This window comes from Varanus komodoensis, unplaced genomic scaffold (genome assembly GCF_004798865.1).
Source record: "Varanus komodoensis strain SLA01 unplaced genomic scaffold, ASM479886v1 scaffold42, whole genome shotgun sequence".
Lineage (NCBI taxonomy): Eukaryota > Metazoa > Chordata > Lepidosauria > Squamata > Varanidae > Varanus > Varanus komodoensis.
Window position 1 is genome coordinate 6,373,693 of NW_025335972.1, and position 19,812 is coordinate 6,393,504.

General features: G+C 47.6%; 1 protein-coding gene across 1 annotated transcript in view; it reads right to left on the reverse strand.

Moving 5' to 3' along the window:
* Window positions 1-5,603: 5,603 nt before the first annotated feature.
* The window catches only part of LOC123030098 (calcium-binding mitochondrial carrier protein SCaMC-3-like), a 46,762-nt gene continuing 32,553 nt past the window's right edge, over window positions 5,604-19,812 (reverse strand). The window contains exons 5-10 of the mRNA XM_044443709.1: window positions 15,494-15,652; window positions 13,113-13,265; window positions 12,379-12,486; window positions 10,873-11,040; window positions 10,442-10,592; window positions 5,604-9,669 (exon numbers count right to left, since the gene is read on the reverse strand). Of these exons, the coding sequence (XP_044299644.1) occupies window positions 9,485-9,669; window positions 10,442-10,592; window positions 10,873-11,040; window positions 12,379-12,486; window positions 13,113-13,265; window positions 15,494-15,652 (924 nt within the window). The 3' untranslated portion in view covers window positions 5,604-9,484. The remainder of the gene's footprint in view (window positions 9,670-10,441; window positions 10,593-10,872; window positions 11,041-12,378; window positions 12,487-13,112; window positions 13,266-15,493; window positions 15,653-19,812) is intronic.

Genomic DNA, 19,812 nt, shown 5'->3' on the forward strand with positions numbered 1-19,812 from the left:
TTTAATTTCTTGGCTGCAGTCACCGTCTGCGGTGATCTTGGAGTCCAGGAAAATAAACTCTGTCGCTACCTCCATTTCTTCCCCATCTATTTGCCAGGAAGTGATAGGACTGGATGCCATGATCTTAGGTTTCTTAATACAGTGGTACCTTGGCTCACAAACGCCTCAGTTCACGACCAAATCGGGTCGCAAACAAAAATTTCATAAAAATTTTGATTCAGGTGGCGAACTCCACATTGGGTGGCAGCCGCAATCGCGGCCATCTCCCCACCACCCCCAAGTGGGGAGATGGCCACGATCGTGCTGGGGGCAGGGGGAGATGGCCAGATTGCACCTGTCTTTCCTGCAAGGAGCGCAACTGCAATTGCGCCTGTCTCCCTCCGGAGCGCACCCACTTTCACACCTGTCTCTCCCCCCCCAACACGCCCACGTTCACGCCCGTCTCCTCCCCCACCCCCCTAGTGCACCGCGTGCAGGGATGACAGGTACGATCGTGGTTGTGCTGCGGGGCCGGGGAGATGGCCGCGATCTTTGTTGTTCTTTGTCACTTTGCTTCAAATTTTTCTGATTTAAAAAACAGTTACTGAACGGATTAACCTTATTTACATTGAACCTTATGGGGAAATCTAACTTCGCTCATGACCAATTTGGGTCACAACCAGAGTTCTGGAATGGATTAAGTTCATGAGCCAAGGTACCACTGTATTGAGTTTCAAGCCAACTTTTGCACATGTCTGAGGTAGTTGATATTTCTCCTGGCCATCTTAATTCCAACTTGTGATTCATCCAGCCCTGCCTTTCTCATGATGTGCTCTGCATATAAGTTAAATAGAAAGGGCGACAGTATACAGCATGGCCATCCATCCAGCCTGCACTGCCGTCCGCCGCCTGCACATGCGCTTGCTGCGTGGGTGGGGAGGTGGCAGCTTGCTTACTTGGAGATGGTCTTCGAGTGAGCAAGCCGCCTTCACCTGCCTCCTGTACGCGCGTGCTTGGAGATGGTTTTGGACTCGCTGGGAGATCTCCGAGCGAGCAAGCGAGCCACCGCTGCGCATGCCTGATGTTGCCTTGTGTGCGTCCAACGGCACCTCACCAGCCCGTGCCCTCAGGCACCCCCCACCTCACTGGCCCGCAGTGGTCACCGCAGCCTTTCAACTGGCCCCCTATTCAAAAAGTTTGAGGACCCCTGGTATACAGCCTTGCCAAACTCCTTTCTCAATTTTGAACCAATTAGTAGTTCCATGTCCAGTTCTCACTGTTGCTTCTTGACCTGCATACAGATTTCTCAAGAGACAAGTAAGATGGTCTGGTACTCCCATCTCTTTCAGAACTTGCCAGAATTCGTTGTGATCCACACAATCAAAGGCTTTAGCATAGTCAATGAAGCAGAAGTAGAGGTTTTTCTGGAACTCCCTAGCTTTCTCCATGATCCAGCGTAGGTTGGCAACTTGATCTCTAGTTCCTCTCCCTCTTCAAAACCCTGCCTGTACTTCTGGTAGTTCTCAGTCCACATACTGCTGGAGCCTAGCTTGTAGGATTTTGAGCATAACTTTGCTAGTATGTGAAATGAGTGCAATGGTGCGGTAGTTCGAACATTGTTTGGCATTGCCCTTCTTTGGAATTGGAATGTAAACTGACCTTTTCCAATCCTGTGGCCACTGTTGAGTTTTCCAAATTTGTTGGCATATTGAGTGTAGTGCTTTTACTGCATCGTCTTTTAGGATGTTGAATAGCTCAGCTGGAATACTGTCACCTCCACTAGTTTTGTTATTGCTCAGACTTCCTAAGGCCCATTTGACTTCACATCCAGGATGCCTGGCTCAAGGTCAGAGACCACCCCATTGTGGTTATCAGGGACGTTAAGCTCTTTCTTGTATAGTTCTTCTGTGTAATCTTGCCACCTCTTCTTAATCTCTTCTGCCTCTGTTAGGTCCCTGCCATTTTGGTCTTTTATCATGCCCATCTTTGCATGAAACGTTCCCTTCATATCTGCAATTTTCTTGAAGAGATCTCTAGTCTTTCCTATTCTATTGTTTTCTTCTATTTCTTTATACTGTTCATTTAAGAAGGCATTCTTATCTCTTCTAGCTATTTTCTGGAATTCTGCATTCAGTTGGGTGTATCTTTCTCTTTCTCCCTTGTCTTTTGCTTCCCTTCTTTCCTCAGCTATTTGTAAAGCTTCCTCAGACAGCCAATTTTACTTTCTTGCATTTCTTTTTCTTTGGGATGGTTTTAGTTGCTACCTCTTATACAATGTTGCAAACCTCCATCCATAGTTCTTCAGGCACTCTGTTTATCACAGTGGTGGCAAACCTATGGAACTCTATCGGCATGCAAGCCGTGTTGCCCCAGCATCACCCCAGCAGCCGAGCATCGGATGACAGTGCACATAGGGGCCATGCGCATACTTGGAAAGGAGTCGCAGCGCCAGGCAATGAAGTCATGAGCCGCAACTCATTAGCCGTGACTCATCCAAGCTTTCGCATGGCCAGTCAGCGTGCTGCCAAGGATATATGTTTGTGTGTGTGTGCTTGGACTGGCTGAGTTTTAATACATTCGTTATTATTAACGCATGATTTTAGCTTTGAGTTTTCTTATGTATGCGTTGTTTTTTCTAAACTAAAATGACAGCATTCAGGTTTTATTGCAGTGTTGGCACTTTGTGATAAATAAGTGAGTTTTGGGTTGCAGTTTGGGCACTCAGTCTCTAAAAGGTTTGCCATCACTGGTCTATCAGATCTAACTCCTTAAATCTATTTGTCACTTCTACTGTATATTTATCAGGTATGATTTAGGTCATACCTGAGTGGCCTAGTGCTTTTCCTTACTTTTCTCAATTTAAGCCTAAATTTTGTAACAAGAAGCTCATGGTCTGACCCACAGTCAGCTCCTGGTCTAGTTTTTGCTGACTGTATAGAGCTTCTCCATCTTTGGCTGCAGAGCACATAGTCAATCTGATTTCTTTGTTGACCGTCTGGTGATGTTCATGGGTAGAGCCCATGTCTCTTGGGTTGTTGGACAAGAGCGTTTGCTATGACCATTGTATTCTCTTTACAAAATTCTGCCAGCCTTTGCCCTGCTTCATTTTGTACTCCAAGGCCAAAATTGCCTGTTATTCCGGTTATCTTTTGGCTTCCCACTTTAGCATCCCAATCCCCCATGATGATACGGACATCATTTTTGGGGGGTTATTTCTAGAAGGTGTTGTAGGCCTTCATAGAACTGGTCAACTTCAGCCTCCTCAGCATCAGTGGTTAGGGCACTGAATTTAATCCAGTAGTCATCCAAATTCCTGTCCATTTTAGTTAGCTGATTCCCAAGATGTCAATGTTCAGTCTTGTCATCTCATGTATGACCATGTCCAGCTTGCTTTGATTCATAGATCTTACATTCCAGGTTCCTATGGAGTTTAGATCTTTACAGAATCAGACTTTACTTTCACCACCGGATACATCCACAAGTGTCCTTTCAGCTTTGACCCAGTCGCTTCATTCTTTCTGGCACTGCTAGTACTAGTCCTCTGCTCTTCCCCAGTGGCACATTGGACACCTTCCAACCTGAGGGGCTCATCTTCCTGTGTCATATCATTTTGCCCTTTAGAATTGTCCATGGGTTTTTCATGGCAAGAGTACTGGAGCGGGTTGCCATTTCCTTCTCCAGTGGATCAGCTTTTGTCCGAGCTCTCTGCTATGACCTTTCCGCCTTGGGTGCCCCTGCACAGCATAGCTCATAGCTTCATTGTGCTGCACATTTGCTGTCATGCAAAAGGGGCTGGCACTGCTCTCTAGGGCCATAGCCCATAGTCTCCTTTCCGCATGGCAAGCCCCCCTGTCCTCACTGTGAGTCCCTACAACACAGCAGCAAGAGGCTTTTATGGGGCTCTTCATAGAACCTATGTGGCAGTGGCAAAGAGAAAGGAGAGGACATGACATAGTGCTGGGGAAGAGGATCCCATGTGGTGGCAAGAAATTTGCAGAGTGATGATGCCTCGGTGGCTGGAGAATCTTTCACTCTTCCCTTCCTGCTGTGAGAAGGTAACGTCCCTCAAAACTAAAGGAAAGGGAAACTGAAGCCAGATTATTTTATTTTATTATTAAGCTTTTATACTGCACTAATAGCCTAGTAGGACTCTCTTGGTGGTTTATAAGATTTTGCAGTATGGAAAGAAATATTAAGGTAATATTAGCAACTTCGTATAAAGAAAATTTATATAAAATGTGTTATAGATGGTATTTGTCGCCAAGTCGATTAGCTGTTTCCAAATATGTCAAATAGATGTTGGAAATGTAAACATAAAGTGGGTACTTTTTATCGTATGTGGTGGACTTGTGATAATGCGAAAAAATATTGGATTAAAATACATAAATGGATGGAGGAAATACTACAAAAATCCTTTGCTTTTAAACCTGAAGCTTTCTTGTTAGGCATCATACCGAAAGACATTAACAGACAGGAAATATATTTGATGTTACACTTAATCACAGCAGCGAGGATTGCATTTGCTCAATATTGGAAAAGTGAGGAGCTACCCACCGATGAATTGATTTTAAGAAAGATTTTGAACTGCGCAGAAATGGATAGACTGACTTTATCATTGAAGGAGAAAGAAGACACTGACTTCTATCAAACTTGGGATTTTTTCTATAATTGGCTGGAGAAACGGGACTTGGCATAAATTTAGAGATGTTTTCAAGTTATTATAAACTGATTTAAATTTGACTATAGAATGTTAAAAAATATGTAGTAGGGGGTTGACCCAGTAAATCCGATGTATGTGATGTTTGATGTTTTTAGTAGTAGTTTAAAATTTTAATAAAACGTTTTTAAAAAAAGTATGGATCCTGAAATAAGAAGAGAGCTGTGAGCTGGCTGTGAACCAGGCAGCTTTAGGAAGCAAGTGCTCCTGCTGGAACTTGAAACAGAAAGCATATGCCAGAGTAAAGTTGTTGGTCTTGAAGGTATCATGAGATCCTCTGGTGGTTTTGCTGCAACAGACTAATAGAGCTACCGCTTGGAAATAGCTGTCGGAGGGTATGCTTGCTTCCTCTAATCCAGCTTGCCCCAAATTGATGTCCTTCCAGTGTTTTAGATTTTAACCCCCATCAGACCCAGCCAGCATCAGATCCAGTGAACAGGAATGGTAGGAGTTGTGGACTTCAACGACTGGCGGGCACCAGATGAGGAGGGCTGCACTACTTTCTGCGTGCACATTTGTAAAAAACCTGAATAGTTACATTCTTTCCAGAGAAACATAATGCTGTCACTCTTTTCCTGGAACTTCACATAACCTGAGGAAGTGGGACAAGCAAGGAATTCTATCTGCGGGAACAGAGGCCACTGGGGAAAGAATCATGTGCATGTGTGTACACTCACACGTTTCCAACCCAAATCAGACCATGAAAACTTTGTGCTACAAACCAGAGGACTGATGAACTTTGCAAAGAATTCCTGTGCCTCAGTGTCTTGGGTTAAGAAGCAAGATCAATGAACAGATGTAGCTCTTAAGTCAAAGGGAAATCAATATGGTGGATCCCTTTGCTAAAATGTGTGCATACTTTACTAAGTACATTCATTTTCAGGGTAATAAGCCAAGAAACACAAAGGAAACTTTAGAAAATTTATTAGCTTGTGTTTCGTTTTCCCTTTGAAATACCAACACAAAATGCAGTAGCAGTAGCAGCAGCAGCAAATGTACAGAAATAGCCTTACTGGCGTTAGACTCAGGCAAGAGTTAGAAATAAAAGAGGAGTGCAGGATGAATGCAGTGGATGTGAACATGATTTCTCAGTTTGTTTAATTCCCAAAAGCAAGGCATTCTATGAGAATCTAGACCCCACACTTGTTTCCCACCTGGTTTCTTGGTGGGCAATTTGAGGCCAGAGACGCTACCTGACCTTTGCAGTCTAGGTGTCTTTCCCAGGTCAGAAGAGCTCCCTGGCCAGAAGCTCCAAGCCTTGGCCGGATTATATGCTTTGCCGCAGCTTTCCCCAACCTGGTACCGTTCAGACATTTTGGATTACAACTTGCAGCACGCCTGACCATTGGCTATGCTGACTGGGGCTAGGCCAATTGGAAGTCCAATGCATTAGGAGGGCAGAAGTCTTGGGAAGGCTCCTTCACAGCTTGAAGCACATAAGAAGAGCTGCGCTAGATCAGAGCAGAGGCCTATATACTGTTCAAAGGCATTTTGTTCCCAGAGGAGCCAATTGGACGCCCCAGTAGGAAGCCCACAACTGGGACAGTAGCACAAGGGCAACCTCCCTCTCATGTTTTCCAGCAACTAGCACTCAGAGACATAATGGACGGGGTAGCTACACACAATCACAAGTGGCCCTTGGTAGCCTTATCTCCATGAAGTTGCCTAATCTTTGAAAGCTGTACAAGTTGGTGGCCATCACTGCATCTTATGCCGTTTCACAGGGATTTGAAGACCTTGTGTTCAAGCCCCTCCTGCCTCCACATCCTGATGCCCTGTCCCATGCCCACAACTGCTTTAGGTCACCTACAAATGTGCCTTCTCCTTCAGGTTGCCAAGCTGCAATCCAGAGATTCCCCCTGCCCTGCAACTTTAAATACAAGGCTGAGTGGGGTAAGGAGGCAGCAGTGGCTCTCCCCCCCCCTCCCCGTTTGTCTCCCCTCAAGTCCTTTTGTACATCTTTCCCTGCTTTTCTCCACCTTCTCTGCAGCACACCTGGAGGTCCCACCTGGGACTGGAAATGCAGGTGGGTGGGTATGTTCACTCAGCCTCATTCTCACTCCATGCCTTAAAGGGGTGTAGCTATTTGGAGCATTGCAGTGGGGCCCTAGGCAGGGTGGGTTGGCCCACAGGTCTGAGGTTCAACCGCCTTACCTTATGGCCCCTTACTCACAGGGCTGTGGCTCCCAAACTGTGGATAGGCTCAAACAACACTCTAGGGTTGAGTGTTGGTTGCTTATTGAAATGTGGGTTATCGTGTTGTCTGATCCCAGCTGTTCTAGCTAGCCACAAGCACTCCACAGCTCACAACCCAGTAAGAAATCATGTGTTTTCTTTATGGGCTGTGTGTGGTTGACACGCCAGTACTTGTTAGCATGGCTGCATTAGTCCACTTTTCAGCAAGAACACAATTCAACAGCTACTCTTACTGGGTTATTGTGTTGTCTGAACCCAGTCACTGTCCCAAGAGGGCTGAAGCTCACCCCTTTGAAAAGTTAAGTCACTCTGCGACCCCAGCAATCTCCATCCAGCACCCTCCAACTTCTATCATCGCCCAGCCAGCACTGGCCATCACACAGGGCACCAGATTGGGAAAGACTGCACTTCTGTATCACGCCTTAAAGTTGGGGAGGCCCATGCACATTACTGATTGTATCTCTGCTTGTATTCTCTGCCAACATTATGGGGATATCAGTGGTGACAGAAATATAATTCCCTGATACAGGTCAACATCACAGCTGACAGATTTGGGGAAATCCTGGGGCATTGCTAATGCCCAGAAATCACAAATCCGATCCTTGAGGTCACGCTGGTGAGGCAAAAAAGAGGGCAGGAAACAACTAGCACAGAGGTATTTCGCAGTCTGAAGGAAGAAGCTGAAGATGGAGACATAACTTTGGAAGCCTAAGAATGAAGCATGCCTCCAGTTTTAATGTAGAAGAGGTACACATCCCAACCTTCAGCACCACCTGTACCCCAGAAAACCACACTTGGGGAAGTACAGGTCAGTCAAGGTCAACCGATGCTGGAGGTGCTGCACTGCCCTCTTGTGGTTGCACTTTGGTCAGGCACATTTTGCAGACGCACGAGGACGTTCACTGGATAACGTTCACTATGTGACTGTTCAATGCACCAAGTAGGTCTCTAGCCCTGATGCTTGCCAACTTGTGTTGCAAAGCATGGGACCTCCCTTGGGGGCATTGGTTGGGGGAAATCTCAGAAGCCAGAGCTAATTGATGAACAAGATCAGGGGGATGGGCTCCCTTCAGCACCCTGCACAGAGCCTTGCCCATGATTACCTCACACAGATTAAAATCCCCAGGCCTGTCCATGCTAGGAAGTGACATTGCAAGTAACTTTTGAAAACCAGGTTGCTTTTTTAAAAGGGCAGTGGAATGGGGAGGAATGCCTATCTGAGAAATCTGTCTTCTACAGCTTTCAAAGCAGGATCTCTTGGGAGAATAAGGCATAATGAGTACCCACCTCCATCGCATCATGGCCTGCAAATGAATTCAGCAGTGACGCAAAGCAGAGCTAAGAAAGCAAGGGTACCTGGCTGCAAGGGCTTCAGGGGTGGCATTTCTTAAGCAGCACAGCCAGTGTATCCAGTGCAAATATCTCATAGTGAGCAGAAATGGGTGCACCAGGGAAATCCAGGACTGCAGACAGTCAAAGTGCACTCAGAGGACAACAGAACAGTAGCCCTTGCAATGTCCTTCTGCATTCTCCACCCCCTCAAAGGAGAAGGGAAGGGAATTGTGATTGGGAAGGTGGAAGAGGGTTCAAGTTCAGCCGCAGAAGTCTAGGTAGAGAGTGTAGACCAGTAGCATAAGTTAAAAACCGTCTATGTGCAAAATATACAGATGCCTTCCATGGAAAGGGGCAGGTAGAGTGGAGCTGAGCTGAAATGCAATCACCCGGGGCTCCAGTCCCACAACAGGATCAGGAAGTGGAAGGGCGATCAAATGTGAATCAGGATGACATCCTGGCAATCTGAGGGAAGGTAGGAATCAGTCCACTTGCCCACCCACTCCCAGGTGCCACAGCAGTGGCTGAGTGTCACCACAAGTGTCACTCCTGCTGATAATTAACAGGGATTTATGTTGTCTCCAGTGTGATGGAGTGTCCCTGAATGCATAATCTCCAGTGTTGAACTCTGCTGATTGACAGAAGAGGAGCATGACTCAAAGTCTCTGCTCCTCTAATGGGATAGCTGTGGTTGAGATCAGGCAACACTGATTGGGTTGGTTTTCCAGCAAACCACGATGTGGCTGGCAGTAATATGCAGGACAGGAAGACATGCCCTGGTTTTTCCTGGTCCTTTGTTGGAGGGTTGTGGGGAGACAAAGACACACATGCAGAGAGCAACAGGCTACCAAGGAAGCGCCTGGGCTTAGAAGCAAGCCTGTCTTGTTAGGCCAACTCCAAAGACTCCGGAACTTGGGTGAGACAAGGAAATCTGCCTCTGAAGCCACACAGCACTTCCCAGCCCCAGGCTTCTGCAGAGAAAGCAGGGCTGTCGGTGAGCGGGATCACTTTTGCCGGCACGCCTTGCTGAGGGAGGGAGGGAGGGAGGGCACTCTCCCTGCAAGCATGAAGAAGGTGTGGGCCCATCTGTTCCAGTACCCTTCAGACCTCCACATCACCACAGCCTGGGCCCTGGAGCAGTGAAGACCTGTCCCCACCACCAACTGCCTTCGGAGCGTGCCATCATCGCCGAGAGGAGCAGCCCTTCTTCCCGGGAAGGCCCCATGCAGCTAGGGGAGGCGGCAGTGGCAGCTATCCAGTTCATCTGGACGTCACCCCCAGAGCCTGTTTCATGTTCTCATACACCACGTAGCTGATGCTGACAGCAGGAATCACTTTCATGAAGTTGGGGGCAATGCCACGGTAGAGACCCAGCACGCCTTCCCGGGACAGGATGTGCTGAAACAGCCCCAGCATGCTTAGCTGTGGGGCACCCTCGATGGATGCTACAGGGGGAGAAGGAGAGACAGCAGAGAGGTCAGGGCAATGGTAGCCACAGTAGATTCAGAGAGCCAGGCTGCCAGGCCCCCTGAGGCCTGGGACATGAAGCCTGTGGGAGCTGGTGGAGGATGCAGATGTGGCATGAAGCCTGCTGGGGCTGGAACAGGGTCCCTGGGGCCACAGGGCAGAGCCCAGCTGTGCCTTGTGTCTCTGTGTGCATCTTGGTGGATCCGTGTGCGATGGGAATGGTAAAGTGACACAGAAATCAGCCAGGCTGCCTTTCATTCTGGTCCCACACCCTGACCATTTGCTCCACATTTTTTAAGAGAACCCAAGAAAGCAAAGCCTAAAGCCAGCTTAAATAAACAAATAAATATACAATTTCCTAGGACACCTTGAAGAGCAGAGCCTTCTCAAGGATTTAAAAAACACACCACGAGGATGCAACAAACAATCCATAAAAACAGGTTGCTAAGAAAATTGTATTGAAGCAGAACCTCAACAGAAATTCCTGTCAGACCCTCAGATCCAGCATCATTAAGAATATTTGGCCCAGATCAATGCCTTCCACCGGAATCTACAGAGTGGGTGGTTTGTTAAGCCTCCCCGTCTCTCCTTTTTCCCTTTTCAGTGTCTCCCCGTTTCTTTTCCATTTTCCTCATGTTCACCCACCTCCCACATTCAAGGCGGTATTCCCATCCTCCTGTCAGTATACCCTGGCCCCTGCCCGCTCTCAGTGCTCCTTGGAGAGAGGACTGGACCATGCTGCCAGCTCACCTTGTGCCTGCATCCGGGTCCGCACCAGAGCCAAGGGGTAGCTGGCAATCTGGCCACAGGTGCTGGAGACAGTGCCACAAGCCAAGAGCACCAGCACACCTGGGTCAGCGGTGTCCTTGCTGTACTTCTGCAGCCAGGTGTTCTTCAGTGTCTGCAGTGAAAGAAGGAAAGGTTAGCACAGGACAGGGCAACATGTCCGTTCAGATCAGGGCACAGGGAGTGTGGGAAGGAAGCGGCTTCCTTCCTGAGCCTGCAAACCTTGTGGGAGCTCCCCTTGGTCACAGGGCAAGGGAAAGGAGGATGGGGCGGTGGGTGGACAGTCTTTGGAAAGGGTCCCAAAGGAACACAGCAGCCAGGATTGTGCCTTTCAACAGATACCTATGGAGGAATGGCAGCTGGTGCTCCCTCCCTATTCACACAAATCCACTGACCTCATAGACTGCCAAGTCAATGCCAGCATAGGGGATGATGCCCAGCATGTTCGGCAGGTAACCCTTGTAAAAGGCACGGATCCCTTCCTTCTGAAGGACCTGCCTGGCACAGTCAGCCACCCCTGAGTATTGGCCCGTCTTGCGGAGGGTCAGCCGTGTCTTCAGAACCTGGTGTGGAGGGGGAAAGGGTGATAAGCTAAAGCTGTGAGGTTCCTCTCCTCCAGCTAAAGGTAGCGGCATCAGAAAGGTTGGAATGGACAAGCTGGGGCAATTGGCTTAATATCACGTGACCCCTCGACTGGATTTCAAAAGCCCTCTGTGAGTGATCAGACATCTGCCAAGAGCAACTTTGCAGCCTGCTGGGTGTGGAGGAGAAGAGGAGAGACTGGGGGAGGGTGGCAGAAAGGGAGGGAGAGAAGCGGGGAGCACGCTCTGGCCCTACCCACTGCTAGCCTGTGCTCTCCCACTGCAATGGATTGCGGTCCTTGTCCTTTTTAAATGGGTAGCTAACACTGCCTTTTCCAGACAGGCTTTTTATTGTTAGTGTTTTTCTTACATGCCAGACCTGATTTGGCCTTGTCCATCTTCCAGTCTATCATTGCTTTATGATCTTATCTGTGTTGTTGGAATGGACTTGTTAGGACTGAAAGCAGATTCAAAATATTATAAGCAAACAGAAATTGGATCTTATCCATGCTTGGGAAGTTCTCTTTCACCGAAATAAAACCTTTCCCAGTCCAGTAGCCACAGGCTAAAATTCAGACGGAGTCAGAAATGCAGCCCCATGGCATTCAGTCCTTTACCAAGAACACTGTGCAGCCCCAACTCTCCCTGACTCCTGTGCACACTGACCTGAATACCCAGTGGCTTGCTGCAGCAGGTCCAAAATAGAAAGCAGACTTCTCCTGAGCTGCTATCATCCCTACCTCAGTTTCCCCAGAACAAGGTTAGTGTAGCTATCTTGGCAACATCCAACCTTGCCACTGGTCCTTTGCAGAAATATCCAGCCCCTGCTAGTGTCCAGCATCTGCTAGTGCTTCTCAAAGAAGTTATCCCTGAAACCACACTGCTGAGCTTATAACAGGAAGGCTGGCTTAGCAGGAAGAGTGCATCAGGGAAGGCCCCTCCTCCAACTGGAATAGGAGGGAATTAGACTACCTCTCAGGTGAGTACATCAGTTGCTAGTCAGAGGGAAAAGGTTCTGCTACCCTTCTGGTTTATGGATGCAGCTTCCAGGGTCAGGAAGCAATCTCAGTAAGGACTCAAAGGTCCAATGTGTTCAGAGCAAGAAATACCTTGCAAGAAGGCAGAGCAACCTGCGCACCCCCCTGTAGCAAGCAACGACAACAGGAAATTCTTGGTGGGTAATGCCGTTTTGAGGCTGTTAGTCCAGTGGAGTCCAGACTTCCCCTTGAAATGCTGGTGGGCTCTCATACATGTCAAGAACCAGCAGGAGATGCAGACGTGGTCCTCCCACTTCATTCAGGCAAAGAGGGATGATCTTACCTCCATGGGGTAGATTAGGGTCTGTGCTGTGGCCCCAGCTAATGATCCAGCAATGAATCGCTCCTGCACTCTCAGCGTCTCCTGCTGCCCACGAATTATCCGCTTGATCTGCAATGAGAGGCAACGGATTGAGGCCCTCAGGAAATCTTGGTGGGCCCCTCCATAAGCGCTATGGATTGACTGAAGGAAAGGCCATGTGAACGAAGGCAGCTGCGTTTGTTACCTTGGAGAAAGTGCTTTGGTGTATGGCTGCCAAAGGCTCTCTCAGCCTCTCATTGGCTGGTGGGCATGGAGGCACCCCAACAGCACCAAGGCATGACCCTTCCCACCATGGCAGCAGCAGGCTAATTCCCATCTCCAAAACACCTATATACGGAAATGGTCTGAAGATAGCTATTCGTTCACCTGTCTATGAATCTATCTATGTGTTATACTACTAAAATATACAGAGGGGTGCAAAAGTAGGTATACAGTTTTTATTAGGAAAAAACAATAGCTTTATTAAGTCACAATAAGGATAACATACACATTGCAATTAAGTACAATCTCTTAAGTGCTCAAATTGCCAGCCTTCAGCATTTACACATTCCTGTAGTCTAGTTTCTACACTCTAGCACACCTTGACACAGGGTGAGGAACTCTGTATAACTCTTATAATGGTATACCTACTTTGCACCCCACCCCATATATTCATAGACACACATGCCACTGCCACCTCCCCAGGCTGGCTGTACCTGCTCATAGGCCATGAATTTGATGGCAGACTCGGGTGCAATCTTGAGGACGTTGATGCCATTGCCTCGCCAGAGCGAGCGGATGCCTCCCTCACGGATCATGCCCTGCAGTCCTCCTAAGACATTCATGTTGTTGCTCTTTGAGGCATGGACCTAGAGCAAGGAAGAGGAGCCGAAGGGTCACCCACATGGCCAGGAGAAAAGAGATGGTCTCCGACTCCCATAGGCAGGGCGGACTTGATGGCAGCAGCAAGGATAGCTTTGCTTTTGCAGGGGCTCAGGCAACCAGCACGCCCTGTGGGAGCTTCATCCCAGCATCCTTTGCAGTGCTGCAAAAGATCTCAGATTTCACAGTGCAGTAAAAGGGGCAGTTTGCTTAGAACGAATGGCCCACTGTCAAATGCAAACAAACAACCAAGCAAGAATTTTGTTGCTGCTGCTGTGATTTGGGTTGCAGTTCTTAGTGTAGCGATGAAATCTGAAGGGCAGAGAATGGCCAGGAAAATAGCTCCCCAGCCGCTGCTCTACTCTCTTTTCCCTGTCCAGGGACAAATGAAAGCTCCAGTTTTGTATCCTCTTCTCCCCTACCCAGTACCAGCAGCACCCATGGGGTTCCTCCTCAAGTTGTCAACATGGTTTGCAGGAGTACTGCTGGAGGGATGCAGTGAAGTATAAAAGGGTGAAAATTTCTCTGTTGTAAGAGAAGAGTAAGGGGAAACCCTGCATCTCCTGAAACTATCTTCAGTGTGGGAGGAAGGGGCGGAGGCGGCTGCTGCGGCTGCTGGAGAGAGAGTGGAGAGGGCAGGAGCACAAAGCTGGCTGCACCATTAAGCCAGGGGTGCAGAAACTCATCCTGAGCGCCATGTTCCATTTCAAGAAACCCTCAGGGATCACAGTGCACTGGTGGACAGGGCTGAAGGCTAAAGGGGTTAAGCTGGATACAAAAATATGCCCGAGTAGTTTAACATAAGGCTCTTGCTTCCAAGAAGCAGGCACTGCGAGACACATTTCAACCTTTTAAAATGGAGAAAAACTGCACAAAAGCAGGGGTGCCACCAAAGGATTGGTGGCTGGGGGAAAGGGTTTGGTCTCCAAGGGAACCCCAGCAGGCTGCATTTGGGCCCAAGTCCTGAGGTTTTGCACCGCTGCATTTGGCAGCTGATTTGGGGTGTCATGAAAAGACAGCACGAGTCATTATATTATTTTCCTGGTTGCCTTCTTAAAACCAGGGAGAGCTGCTAGCATGTGTTTTTTTCCTTAGTTGCAGAATAATTTGGCCAGTCTTGGATGCCGTGCAGCTGCTGTTCTGCCCCGGGCAGAAAATGTCTTGAGCCAGGAGGCTGGTGGTGCTTCTCCTCTGGAAAAACATGTTCAATTGCCTGTGGGCCCAGACTCCAAGGGATAGGGAAAGATTGCAGCACACCTACAGCCTTTTCTGTAATGCAACTCTTGGACTGTACGTGCTTTTAAGCCTGTCCTGGAAAATGATGCGTTCACTGAGGATGGCAGGATAATGTTTACAACTGGTCTGTAACAGACTGACCTTCCCAAAGAGGGAGAACCTGCAACTTCCCCAGTGCCACCTCGTCCTATCATTCACCAGCTTCAAATGCCCCAGGCATGGGATCTCAGCCCAGTAATTCTTTCAAAATGTCAACTTGGCCTGGCCCCGGGGAGTGGCAATCTTCACCTGCAGCAGGATGGAAGGGGCAAAAAAAATAAAAGGGGTGAGTAGCGCACTGGCTTCCAGGAAAGGGGATAGTTGTGCTGTAAGCCAAGCTGTTCGCTAGGCTTCCCCACCCAGTGCCCTCCAGAGGGACTGAGCTGCCCCTTCCATCATTCTCAGCTTGCTAGGCTGGGGAAAGCTGCTGCAAACAGGAGTATCTCAGTGAATGCTGGCTTTATACTGGGAATTCTGGAAATAGTAAATTGGATGAAAAGATTGTGTGTCACCAGCCATAAGGTCATACCCTCCCCATGTGTTAGACTACAAAACTCGTTGTTACAGAGACCTGGTGGGGTGATGGGGCTTGTGGTCCCACCCAGAGGATACCAGCTTGCAAATGGCTGTTCTGAATGTCTGTTTTCCCTGACAAGTTTGAAATGTGCTGGGAACCAGCAGAGTAAATAAAACACTCCCTGAACCAGTGAACTTCTACCCTTTAGGTATCTCTTTTATGTAGTCTATCTTCCTTGCTTTCTGCAGCTTTCTCACCATGCACAAAAGTGGCTGCCACACACACAAAATGGCAACCTGCGCTACCAAGCAGCCCCTTCTCCTATAGCATACTCCCATCTAGAATGGCATCACCTTTTTGAGTGCCCCTGCAGAAGGAAGCCCTGCTGCCCCACCCCAGCTGCATTTCTTGGCTTTTACTTGCCTGCATGAAAACTTTCAGACGATCCAGTGGGGCTGTTCCAGTCCTGGAGACAGCACCAGCCATGGCTCCAGCAATAAGTTGCTTCCACCACATCCCCGTTTTCTTCTCTTTCTCGGAAAACTCATCTGGGACAGTGAGGCACTCACCAATGTCAAGGACCTGCCAGGGAATGCAATCAGAACAGGAACTCCAAAGGAAGGGCAAGCCACACTGTCCACATTTGATTACAGAGAGCTTATTGCAGAAACATCTCTAAGTCTGAGTCAAAAAATGAATGGGCATACAGTTGAAATGTTTCAGAATGACAGATTGCAGCATGGGATATTTTTTTTAACACTCTGCCTCAAAATACAGAATACAAGCTTGGTTGAATTTGCTAGCATTGCTTTCAGAGGACTTTGTGGCAGTGGTCCTGCCCCCTTTCAGCAGGATGAGCTGGGGGATCCTCAAGCACAGCAGGTTGGCTTGTTATACTTGGAGATAAGGGGAGTAAAGTACATCACCCTCTAAAGGGGTGGGGTGCAGAGGGAGACCATTTAGTCCCGAGTCTAAAATGACCCAGCCGCATTACTGCCTCAGGATCCTTTTGATTCAGGCAGGTGTCATTTGTGAACTCTCCTAAGCTTTCAACCAGCTGCCAAAGACTTCATGTTAACTGCCAGGTGCATATCAACTGCCAAGTATCCAGTATTGGAATCTTATTTTAAATGTCAAACACGAATTGTAATTGGATGTTAAAAACAGAAATCAAATTATTTGTGAACTTTATTTGGATAAATATCCAGTGAATTGATTTTTCCTATCAAGAAAAAAGTGCCTAAAAGAACTTCTGGAAGCAAGTTAGAAACACAGAAACATGGAAACAGAGCGAGTCAGAAGAGGCCTCCTGGGCCATCTAGTCTGACCCCCGGCTCCAGCCGGGCTCCGCTCATGACATGCCCACCTCCGCATGTCCAGCCTATCCTTGAACACCCGCACCGATGGGGCCTCAACGACTTCCCAAGTTAGACTGTAGAGCATTTGGTGGTTGTGGTGATGGTGGGGGTGGGGGTTCCTCTTTTTAAATATCCCTGCAGCCTAACTGTATCCCTACACACAGAGAACAAGACTTGGAGAGAAGCATTTAGTCACTTTGATTAGTTAGTTTTTGTTGTTTTTTTTTAATGTGCAGGGTTGTTATTTATTTGAAGGAGCACAAATAGTCATAGTCATAACTGAGGCCTCTCAGTTAAAAGTGGCAGTCGCTTGATGTTGCTTTTCTGCTCCAGTGGGAAGTAGGCCTCAGTTTCAGTTCAGCTGCCGGCATCTGTGTGATGCACTGCTTTCCCCGGAAACTGGCTTTGAGAGTCCTTGGATTTTTTTTTTTTTTACCTCCCATTTTTTATTTACAAAAAAAAAAAACAACACAACATAATTACAATGCATTACAACAATAATAATATAACATAACAAAAACACAATACTAAAAAGGTAAATAATAAAGTGCCCACACCACCCCGGAGACCAATGCTACCACCATTCACATACTATAACAATTAATTATAATATACTTCAATTATTTCCATATTCCCTCCAGAAGTTCATATAATCTTGACTGGGTTTACAGCCTTTGCCTTCTATCAGTACTGCTTTTACAAAATCTCCCCAAATTTCATTATATTTATTTGCTTTCATTAACCCTCTTTTAATTTTTATTTCTGTCATCAGTTTATCATTAATTACCATGTTCCATATTTCATTATATCATTCATGCCTTTGCAAAACCCAATTCTGTTTCCAGAGAGTCCTTGGATGTTACTACGGGAACATCCTCCTTAACGGGATCATTCCAGACAGAGCCAGCCTAGTATCAGGCAGAGTGAGGTGGCTGCCTCAGGCAACAGAGGCTGGGGGAGAGAGCTCAAATGCTTCACAGCTGGCCCTGTGCTCTCTAAGTGAGCCTGATGCCCTCGGGCTTGGGGAAGATGCTGCTCTATCGCCAGTGGGGAAGAAAGAGTCGACTGCAAATCTACTTGGCTTTTGTGGAATGAGGAAGATGCTGTCTTGCTCTTTGCCTCAGGCAGCAAAATGTGTTCTGCCAGCCCTGCTTCCACAGCCCCATGCCTTGAAAGGAAGAAAGCCATCATGATCTACTTGGATCTACATGATCTACTCATGCGCAAAATCTCAGTCTTGAGCAAAGTGAGGGAAAATTGCAGGTTTCTCTCCTCATGCTGATTTATTTTGTAATCCCTCTATCCCCAGAGTTGATACACAAGAGGGAAGGAAACCCCCTGTCACCAGAGCTGCAGCCATAGCAGGCAGCTATGGAGGCCTGGGCCCTTCCTGGATAGTCCAGATCTTTTCTCCGAATGTTCAGTTGTCATATCTGTCTCCAGCGCTTTTAATTCATGGAGAAACTGTGCATGTACGATTCCATTTCACTGGCCTGCAGCTGATGGACTGCTGTAAACCATAAACCTAAACTGGATTAGGAGGGCCCGTAACTTGGTGGTGAAACACACTCTTTGTGTGAGTACAGCCCTCATTTAACTCTTAGCATTTCTAGTAAAAGTCTCTGAAGCAGAGATAGGCTGACCTCAGACCTTGTGGAATCCAGCTTTGCTTTTGGTTTACCAGGAGCCAGGTACACAATAGTGGCTTGGAGGAGCAGAAGAGCACACACAAAGAGAATTAAGAAACAAGGGTGCCTCTGAGCACATGTACAGTATGGGGTTTATTTTTAATACCTGATCTGAGCTTACTGTATTTTCACACACAAAACTACTTCTTTTCTCCCAAGCTGAATTTCCCCAATCATGGAGCAGCAGAATTTAGAAGTAGACTTGGTTAGGACTGAGGCAGGGCATGGGACACACAGGACTGAGTGATAAAGTGGGTCCTACCTGGGACCAGGACTGGAATAGTTGGAGATGACAGCCCTCCACAATTGCTCAATAAGAAAGAAACCTGTTCTTGGCTTCCAGCGTTCTAGCCAAGGAATCCAAAGAGCATTTGGAATGACTGCCCTGCACGTAACACTTTATTTCCTTAAAATGCTTTAATCAAATCAAATTGCTTGAAATGCATTCAGCTTCTGATGCTTAGGCTTTTGCTCTTTACTGACTTCTGAAGCTCTCCAATCCCTCTCCCCACCCCTGCCCCCACTTTACAAGAATTTCGGCCATGGGGTTGTTATGGCCCATCTCTCATGCCAAAGACTTTGCTACTCCGGTTGATGACCTGCTGCAGATCCTGTTCAAGGGCAGTTGAAGTTTAATGTTGAAAACATTCTGGCACTCAAGGACCCACATGATTCAATAAGATGAAGGAGCAAATCAGACATATACAAAAAAGAGGTCATTTTGCAGAGCGCTCTGTGCTGTAGGCAAATGTTTTGGCACTGATTTCATGGTAATCCCCTTCCTTTGGCCTCTCTCTATCTAGACTACAGGAGAGTCGACAAATCCACACCTGGATTATGTTTGCAGATCAGTCCCTGTGTTCCTGGCACTAATCTTCAGGTTTTCTTTTACATGCATCTTTCCTTCTCTCTGGAATGTGGCGTTTGGTGGTTTTTAGTTTTTTTAGTTAGTTTGTTTTGTTTTTTAAGCACAGTAAATAAGATGGACACAGAAAAGACAGAGAAGATCTTAAGATGTTGTCTTCAAGGGTTTGCGAAGCAAAGGAGATCTGCCAATTCAGCAAGTGAGCTGCAGCTAGAAAGACCTGGGTTCAAGTCTCTACGCAGCCATGAAGCACGCAGATAATGCATTGGTTTCAACCTAAACCTCGCAGGATGGTTATAAACATAAATGGGAATGGGAAAAAGCCACGCGTGCTGCCATAATGAGCTGCTTGAATGAAGAGCTGCATACCACCCTAGGCAAATCCAGGACTTCACCATTAGCTTGATCTTGATGGAAACAGAGCCAAGAGGTTTCAAGAAGCAACAGGAGGGGGAGCAGAACAAGAAAACTGGACCTGTGTCTAAGCATCTTGAGGCAGCTAGCAGGTTAGGAAGAGGGAAGGGAGCCCCGGGCGCACGAGCAATCAAGCCCTACCATGTCATGTTCACCCAGGATGGACTCCAAGCCCCCGGGGTGCCTGTGGTCAGCCTCCCACAGCTCAGCCAGGGCCAGCAGCTGTGAATTCCTGTGGCCCCCCAAGGGCCTCTGGGCACCGGGACCCTTCCCAACGGAAGAAAGCTGTTCCATGCTGGAATGCTGGAGAAAGGTGAAGGAACTGCAAGGAGGCACTCAGGAAAAATCCCCGGCAATCTTCTAATGGGATTGAAGGACTAAGCAGCGGAGAAGGGAGGGGCTTGGGGAAGAAACCAA